This window comes from Elephantulus edwardii, unplaced genomic scaffold, assembly GCF_000299155.1.
Source record: "Elephantulus edwardii isolate Elephantulus edwardi_28Jun2011 unplaced genomic scaffold, EleEdw1.0 scaffold00052, whole genome shotgun sequence".
Classification (NCBI taxonomy): Eukaryota; Metazoa; Chordata; class Mammalia; order Macroscelidea; family Macroscelididae; genus Elephantulus; species Elephantulus edwardii.
In genome coordinates, this window is record NW_006399802.1 from 11,883,498 (window position 1) to 11,892,748 (window position 9,251).

The 9,251-nt window shown below is 37.8% G+C and overlaps 1 protein-coding gene across 1 annotated transcript in view; it reads left to right on the top strand.

Moving 5' to 3' along the window:
• The first annotated feature begins 528 nt into the window (after positions 1–528).
• Positions 529–9,251, top strand: part of FKTN (fukutin) — a 44,928-nt gene continuing 36,205 nt past the window's right edge. Inside the window, exons 1-2 of the mRNA XM_006886909.1 lie at positions 529–637; positions 6,984–7,043. Of these exons, the coding sequence (XP_006886971.1) occupies positions 533–637; positions 6,984–7,043 (165 nt within the window). The 5' untranslated portion in view covers positions 529–532. The remainder of the gene's footprint in view (positions 638–6,983; positions 7,044–9,251) is intronic.

A 9,251-nucleotide genomic window follows, 5' to 3' on the forward strand; every position in this document is an offset into this window, starting at 1 on the left:
ACTACTAACCAAAAGGTTGGCAGTTCAAATGCACCCAGAGATGCTTTGGAATATAGGCTAAGTGACCTTTCTGAAAAGGCACAACCTTGAAAATCTTATGAATTAAACTTCTTGTTTATACCTATGAGTTCACCATGACTCTGAATCATCCTCATTGCAACTGGTTTACCTCAAAGCTATGAAATTAAAAACTGTGACTAAGGCTCCTTATCTCTGTTTGTCAGTGTTTTTTAATAGCCCACATATGTCTTCCTTAATTTGCAGTTGTTAAGAATGCCTTTATAAACTGTGTTCCCTTATATATGGCCTTCTCATTATTTCATTAGGAAATTGGTAGGTCAGCATATTCTATGAAACCTTAGATAATTTTTCCTTGTGTTGCACTTTTTATTAATTGTGAAAAACTGCAAGTAGATTTTCTTCTAATATCTGGTTTTTGTTCACAGAAAGCAAGATTGACTATCTTCCTATCCAAAACGATGAGAACTACTGAGTTCCTTTCAAAAGATAAATAAATAATCACTGCAGACTAATGAGTAGAATCAATAAAAATGTGGTTTTGGCCCTTTTAACTTTGGCAAGTTCTGCATTTCTGCTGTTTCAGTTGTACTACTACAAGCACTATTTATCAGCAAAGGTAATTTTCTTAAGCTTTGCTTTAGCTTTTTTATTTTCTTAACAACTTTTTGTTTGCAATATCTAAAATTAATTATAGTTTTTTAAATCCTTACTGAGACATGTTAGACATATTAGGTGCTGTCGAGTCGCCTAGGACTCATGGCGACCCTGTGAACAAAAGATCTGAACCTTGTTCTATCCTGTTCCATCCTCACACTTCCTGCCACACAAGAGCCCATTGCAGTAGTCATCATGTCAGTCCACCTGGTTGAAGGTCTTCCTCTCCTTCGCCAACCCTCCACTCTTCCCCTAACACTAAAAGTTCAAAATGCGAAGTTTTGGTGATGTTTAATCTATTTAAATTTTCTGATGCAGTTATGTAAAAATATACTAAACAGATCATCCTTCATTTAAATTAACTCAAGGATAATTAATTTTTATATCAAAATATGCTTTGGTTTTTTTAGTTCATTGTATGTTTTATTTAATACCTGCTGGTGAAATGCAATGACACAGCATACCCACTGAATGGAATAGCAAGAGTTTGAACTCCTCAGCCAATCTAGGGAAGACAAGTGAGACACTCTCCTCCTGTTAAGGTGCAGGGTCCCTTCACCATTCATCATCATGGACTTGAAAGCAACAAGTTTGATTTGGATTTTTAAAAGCATAAAAAAAATAGAAACAGTAGTTGGGAAAATAAAAGCTTCTAAAGATCACACAGAAAATAATGCTAACCCAGTAAGAAGCTAGAGTTGAGAAAGTATCGCTGAGTTGTAAAAGTGTTGACAGGTTCTTCCCACTAGGACTTAGTAGAATAGTAATAACTGAATAGTCTGAGTTAAGAACTTTCTTTTTTTTTTTTTTCATGTCACATGGGTAGTGTGCCTATGTTGTAACAAGGTTTAAGTGGATAGCACATGTCATACAGAAGTATGAACTCCCGATCATCATGCATATGAACCGGAAAAGGTTCCATAGATGCTTTGTATACTTGACTGAAGTTTAAAAATGACCTTGGGGAAATAAAGAGACTGACTCCACATCACACAGACATTTAGTAACTGCAGGTGATAGGATTGTTCTTCAAAAATAATTGCTTCCTTTTCCTTCCCATACAAAGAATTGTATTTCCCCACATTACTGATAACACTCTTTAAAACCAGGAGAATGTTAACAGGTTGTTTGCAGAAATGTCAAATCAGCTGTCAGAGTTTTACTTACTCCTTTTACTTCTTTTTGATAGTCTATTAATGTAATCAATTAGGGCTTCTAAGTTTGGCTCAGTTGTATTTTTTAAAAGATCTTTATGATTTTGGGTTTTACACATAGGTCCTTGTTCTGTTTCGAGTTGTTAGGTGTCATTGGGTTGACTACAAATCATCATGACCCTATGAACAATTTTGTCCTATCCCATCCCATCCTCACACTAGCTGTCATGCTCAAGCCCATTATTATATTCACTGTGTCAGTCAGCATCATTGAAAGTCTTCCTCTCTCGCACATACTCTTCTTTCCAAGCATGATGTCTTTTTGGGGGGACAGCGTGCCCCAAATATGCCAGATGAAGTTTCACATTCCTTGCTTTCTGTGAGCACCCTGGTGATACTTCTTTCAAGATAGATTTGGTTTCTTTCTTTGGTCCATTGAATAGTCTTTCCCAACACCACAATTCAAAGGCATCAGTTTTTACTCTGCCATCCTTATTCATTGTCCAACTTTCAAATGCATAGGAAGCAACCAAAATACCATGACTTGGCTCAGGTGCACCTTAGTCTTTAACTGACATTCTTGCATTTTAGCACTATAACGGGGTCCTTGAAAGCTGATTTCCCCAAGACAAGATGTCCTTTTTATTTCTTGACTGCTGCTACCATGGTTGTTGATTGTGGATCCAGTAAAATGAAATATTTTTTTATTTTTAATTTTTTACTGGTTTATTTACAAAATTTGAGTACATTGTTTTAAAGAACAAATTCTTTCCATTTCCTTCATTACCCCCACCCAACAAATTGTACAACCCCATAATCCCCCTTCCTCCTGCACATCCTCATCCCTCTGCCTCCACCCTCTCCCACCGCTCTTGGATCCTTATACTCATTCTGTATTAATGGTTTTATACGATATTTATCCTTGTGGGACTGAGTTAGTTCATTCAGCAGAGTGCTCTCCAATCCCTCCCAAGATAGGTAATAATTTACAAATTCATTGCTTCTGCGTGCTGCGTAGTATTCCATCGTGTGAATGTACCATAAGTTCTCAATCCATTCGTTTGTGGTTGGACATCTGGGTTGTTCCCATGTTCTTATGATGGTGAATAATGCTGCTGTGAACATTGGTATACAAATCTCTGTTTGTGCCTCAGTTCTCATTTTCTCAGGGTATATTCCAAGTAGTGGAATAGCTGGGTCATATGGAATTTCTATGTTCAGCTTTTTGAAGAAGCACCAAACTGCTTTCCAGAATGGTTGTACCATTTTACAGTCCCACCAACAATGTGTAAGAGTTCCTTTCTCACCACATCCTCTCCAACATTTATTACTTGCTGCCCTGTTAAGCTTTGCCACTGTTATTGGAGTTGGTTCCTAATTGTGGTTTTGATTTGCCTCTCTTATTGCCAGTGATTTGGAGCATGAAGATGTGTCTTTTTGCCATTCATGTATCTTCCTCTGTGAAAATTCTTTCCATGTCTTTTACCCATTTTGTAATTGGTTTGTCAGTCTTTTTCCTGTGGAGGCCCAGGAATATTCTGTCAACTTGTTATAAGACTCTTGTCTAAGATGGTCTTACCAAATGTTTTCTCCTAGTTTGTAGGTTTTCTTACCTCAAAACCTGCTACACATCAGGAGTAACCAAAATAGCATGGCACTGGTATAGTGGCAGGCACATAGACCAAGGGAACAAAATTGAGAACCCAGAAGTAGACTCAGCTATCTATAGTCAATTGATATTCGACAAAGAAATAAAAGCTTTTATACGGGCAAATGATAACCTCTTCAACAAATGATGCTGACAAAGCTGGACTTGTACCTGCAGAAAATTGAAATGGGATCCACATCCCACACCATACACAAAAATCAACTCAAGGTGCATCAGAGACCTGGGAGTAAAGCTCCAAACCATAACGTTCATAAGAGACAAACTGGGATCAAGCTTAGAAGCACTAGTCCAAGGTATAAAGAGACTGCCAAATACAACCAGAAATGCATGATAAATAAATGCTCAAGAGGGTAAAATTGATGCATGGGGCTTTCCGAAAGGAAATCTTTGACAACAGCAATCTTGTCTTACTCTATCATGATATCACCTGCTCGTCCTGTGGTGAAGATTTTTGTCTTCTTGATATTGAGATGTGATCCATGGGCTATCGTGTTTGATCTTCTGCAGCAAGAGCTTCAGGGCCTTTTCACTTTGTGCTATCAAGCTTGTGTCATGTGCTGTGGTAGAACTTGATGGAAATTTTTATTTCCCTAGATAATTGTCTTTTTTTTTAATTTTATTATTTTGTGTGTGTGTACCATCAATTCGGATCTGACTGGTACAGGAGGAGATTGTCCCTCCTTCTCCAGCAGAGCATCTGGTAGATTTGAACCACATACCTCTGGTATTGCAGTGCAGCTTCTTCCCCCTAGGCCACCAGAGCTCCCTTTAGACCATTGTCTTTAAGCTAATCCAGCTGCTTCAGTTTCTCCTGCCTTGCTAGAAAGGCATGGCCCAATCACCCAGGGGGCGTGGTCTATGCCCCAGCACTCCATAAATACAGCTAGCATCAGAACTCTGGCCTTTTTTCCTTGACTCACCTGAGATAGCCACAGACTGAACAGTTGCATGAATTTCTCAGGACCTTCTGGATTTCTGAGCTTGAGGAAACACCAACTGGAGATTTGAGATAGGGAGGAATTTGGGAAATGGTAGCATGCTGGGCTGGTTTGATAAATACTGGGGCATTTTTGACCCCAGTATTCTGATGGATAATCTGATACTGATATTATTAGAACAACTTGTGATTACACCTGCATTACACACTTTGTTGATGAGTCTTCCTCCAATCCTGATGCCACATTCTTGTAGTCCAGCTTCTGGCATTACTTGTTCAGCATACAAATTGAATAGTTATGGGAAAATAATACAACCTTGAAACACACCTTTCCTGATTTTAAACCATGAAGTGTTCCATAGTTCAGACCACCTTTTCTTGCCTTGTGTATAGATTTCTCATAAGCATAATGAAGTGTTCTGAAATTCCATTTTCTCGGTGTTAGCTGTAATATAGTCAATATAACACAGCTAAACATCTTTCTCATGTTCTCTGTTTTTTATTCAAAACCCATCTGGCATAAGCAAAGATATTCCTTATGCCACAGCTTCTTCTGAATCCAGCTTAAATTTCTTGCAGTTCCCTGTAGATGTTCCAGCTGTTTTAAAACTAATCTTCAGCAAGATTTTGCTTCCATGTGATATTAATGATGTTGTTTTAATAATTTCCACTTTGTTTGATCACCTGTTATGGGAATGGGACCAAAGATGGATCTTTTCAGTCATTTGGCAAATATGAATCTCATCCATATTGCTTGGCATAGACTAGTGAGCACGTCCAGGGTTATATCTCTTTCTTGAAACATGTCCGCTGGTGTTCCATCAATTCCTGAGGCCTTATTTTTAGTCAGTGTCTCTTCCATGCAACTTAAACTTCTTTCTTCTTGCCATTGGTTCTTGATCATATGCTACTTCCTGAAATGTTTCAGTGTTGACTAGCTCTTTTTGGTACAGGGACTCTTGTCTATTCCTTCCATCTTCTTTTGATGCGTCCTATATCATTCAGGATTTTACCCATAGAATCTTTCAGTATTGCAATTCAAGACTTAAATTTGTTCTTGAGTTCTTTCAGCTTGGGAAATGCTGAGCCTGGTCTTCCTTTTTGGTTTTTTAACTCCAGCTCTTTGTACATTTTGTTTCAATACTTTGCTTTTTTTCTCTCACACTTCCCTGTGTAATCTTCTGTTCTTTTCACTTAATTTTTTCACTTTGTTTTGACCTCTCTACATTCTCTTGCAAGTTTCAGAATCTGTTCTGACATCCTTTTTTAGCCTTTTTTTGTTTTCCTTTCTTTGTTAATTACCTTTTGGCTTTTTTAATGGATAATATCCTCAATGTCATCCTACAGATCATTAGTGTTTAGTGCATCTAATCTATTCTTGAGAGGATTTTTTTTTTTTTTCTTGAGAGGATTTTTAAATTCATGTGAGGATTTTTAAATTCAAGGTTGTATTTTAGTTGTCATGAACTTATTTTCTTCTGCTTCAAATTGAACTTGCACATGCGTAATTTGATGATCTATTCCACAGTCAGCCAATAACCTTATTTTGACTGCTGTTAACTGACTTTCACTATCCACTTTTTCCATAGTCACTTTGATTCCTATGTATTACATCGAGTATTTTTTTAAAAAAATATTTGCAGTTGATAAATCACTGTGCAAAATTCAGTCATTTGATTTGTCACAAAGTTCATATTTTTCCAACCACTAGTCCTTCTCTTCCGTTTCCAGCTTTTGTATTCCAGTCACCAGTTATTACTGCACACTTACTAATTAACAAGCACAAACCTCTGGTGGCTTGCTCTGTAGGAAGTTGAACTCTTAACCCAAAAGCCGCACTCCTCTGGCAGTTGGAATCCACCAGCAAGTCTGAAAGGGAGAGATAAATAGTCTCCTCTTGTGCTATTTATAGCCTCAGAAACCTAAGTCACTTGACAGCAATGAGAGAGTGAGAGCAATGTTAAGCACTGCTTACTTTTGCAGGATTGTTGTGAGGGATAGAAAAGACTACAGAGAGCATATAGATGGAAATGTCACATGTAGTACCTGGTAGTTGAGATCTACTCAATATTATCTTTTCTCAGCACTTTGTAGATTATCTACAGACTTGATTTATGTGCAGTCTTGGTTTTTTTATCTATAAATACTAATTTGATTTCCAGAGAGAAACTGGGCTTGGGGATAGGGAGCTAAATGATCAAATTCTAATTCCAAAGAGATTGGGAAGAGTCTACTATTTATTGATGAAAAGTAGTTGGTTAGAGATATTGGCTTTATGATTCACTACAGTTTAATAGCAATCACTTATTAAAATTTGTCATATTTCCTAATTTGGTTGTTAAAGAATATTTTACTCATCACAATAAAAATAGGTGTTTGGCTAAAGCTTTTTAAGGATTATCTAATTATTACTATTATAATAATATAAGCATTATCATTATTATAACATTATTAGTTACATCATTGACTATCACGCTAACCGTACCCTAATTGTAATGCTATCTGCTAGATTCTAATTTATTAAAATATTCTTTTGTTATCTTCCTAGAATGGAACTGGTTCATCCAAGGCCAAAGGAAACAGAATTGGATTTGATAGCACCCAGTGGGTATGTACAGAAATTTCTCTTTTATAATCTTCAATTTGTTCATTTATAGCTATACTTAATGAGTATCGACTGAATGATGACAATGATAATAAATACCTTGAGAGTGTGGGAAAGGGACATGGTTCTATACTAGGTGCTTTACATTGAAGTCAGTCAGTCAGCCTTGCTGTTGAGTTGAAAGCAACTCATAGCTGACCCTCCAGTGGTTTTTTAGAGGTTGGGAATCTCAGGGGAGGTGATTGCCTATCTTCTGCAGAGTAGCTGGTAGATTCAGAGAGCTGTGAACTTTTGCAGTGTGACTGAGTGCAAGCTATGTCTCCAAAGTTCTTTGTGAAAACCTTAGAGGTGAAGGCCAAGGTTAGTTGTCTAAGAAATGAATGAGTCCAGACTCTGACTCTAGATGTCTACAAACAGAACTGGTTTACTGCTCCATTGTGCTTCCCAAAATGAATATAGGAATCAGAATTAATATTTGAATAAGGAAAAATAAAGAATAAAATCTCCTCACTGTTTTTCTGTAAGAGATGATAACTAGCCATATTTAAAAAAATATGCATAATTTGTTACGTATGTTTCAAAGCCTGCACATTTATAAGATACATTTTTTTACCTTTTCCTTATTGATAAATGAAAAGTTAGGTTCTTAATAAAAAATTACATTTATCCTGCTAGTATTTGTTATAAAAATGAACAGACATTTTTTTTATCAATGTACTTCAGTATTTAACTTCTCTGTAACTCAAACTGACTGAGAACTGACCTTCCAGCAGGTTTCAGAGGCTGTTAATTGTACAAGAGGAGATCGCCCATCATTCCCCCAAGGAATTCAGACCACCTGCCTCTGAGTTGGCAGTGCAACTCCTTACCCACTAGGCCACCAAAGCTCTGTAACTAGAGACATGGGAAAGCTTTGAATTAGACCTGGACTTTGAAGTCAGCAAGCAGCCAGGAGGTCACTGCTGGCACCAGCCACATTTAAACTACTCTTGAAAGGATAAAGTCTAAGCCTATTATCAGGCTCCTAAATATCCATAGTCTAGAATTATCAAGGTGAATTTTCATAGAAGATTTTTATTGAATTTGAGTGATTGTCAAAGTTAGATCAATTTCTCGTGCCTAATTATCATGTTGTTTTCTCTTTTTATTTTTTCACTTACTGGAATTTGCTTTGTTATGTGTTTTTGTATTTATTCTTTTGGAGAATAAAAACCAAACTCAACTCACTGCCAGTTGAGTTGCTTCTGATTGGAACAGGCTGCCTCGTCCCTTGCTTCATTGGAACGACCAGTGTATTCAGCTAGCAGCCCAACACGTAACCCACTACTCCCCAAGCAACTCTTTCCTGAGGATTCAAAACCAAAACCCCACTGCCATCTTATACCAAAGAGTCAGAACCACCCCATAGCTGACCCTCTGGCAGGTTTCAGAGGCACTTAATGGCACGGGAGGAGACTGTCCATCCTTCTCCTGTGGAGCAGCTGGTGGCCTCAGACCATGTGCCTCTGTGATTTCAGTGCAGCTTCTTGCCACTAGGCCACCAGAGCTTGCTCCACTGTCATCTCATTGCTTACAACTCTCCATCAGGTTTCTAAGGCTGTAAATCTTTAAGGGAGGAGACTGCCCATCGTTCTTGTTAGACCTCAAGAGAGCTGAGATGAGACAAAGAAGTAGCTGGTCCCAGTAACAAACAAGGTTTTATTGAATTGTCTGAGAGGGACACCAGGTGATCGTGGCAGAGAGGATAAGAATGGCTCACAGGCAGACAAGGGTGGTTCCTTTTTATAGGAACTGTTAGGGAAGTGGGGGGGGATGGTGGTTTGTGGAGGTGGGGGAGTTGGGGAGGCCTTATCAGGATGTGATCGTGGGGGTAGGAGTTTCTGACGGCAGGGTTGAGGGGAACTAGGAACAATGATGTGATGTTCTTCCTCCAGTTCTCCTTGGAGCAGCTAGCGGATTTGAACTGCTGACCTTTCAGTTAGTAGGACTTACACAACCAGAGCAGCTTTCATGCAGAATAGATGCAGGATAGTGGTCGATAATTTTCATTCTTTTTAAAATAATGTCTTTGTCAATATGTGTTACTAAGATTACATTTGCCATACCAAACAAGTATTTGTTTAATTTCCTGAAAAAGTGTTTGTCCGATTGATATTATTTCTTCTTTAAGGCCTCCATAGAATTCACTACAGAAAAAAAAAAAAAAAAAAA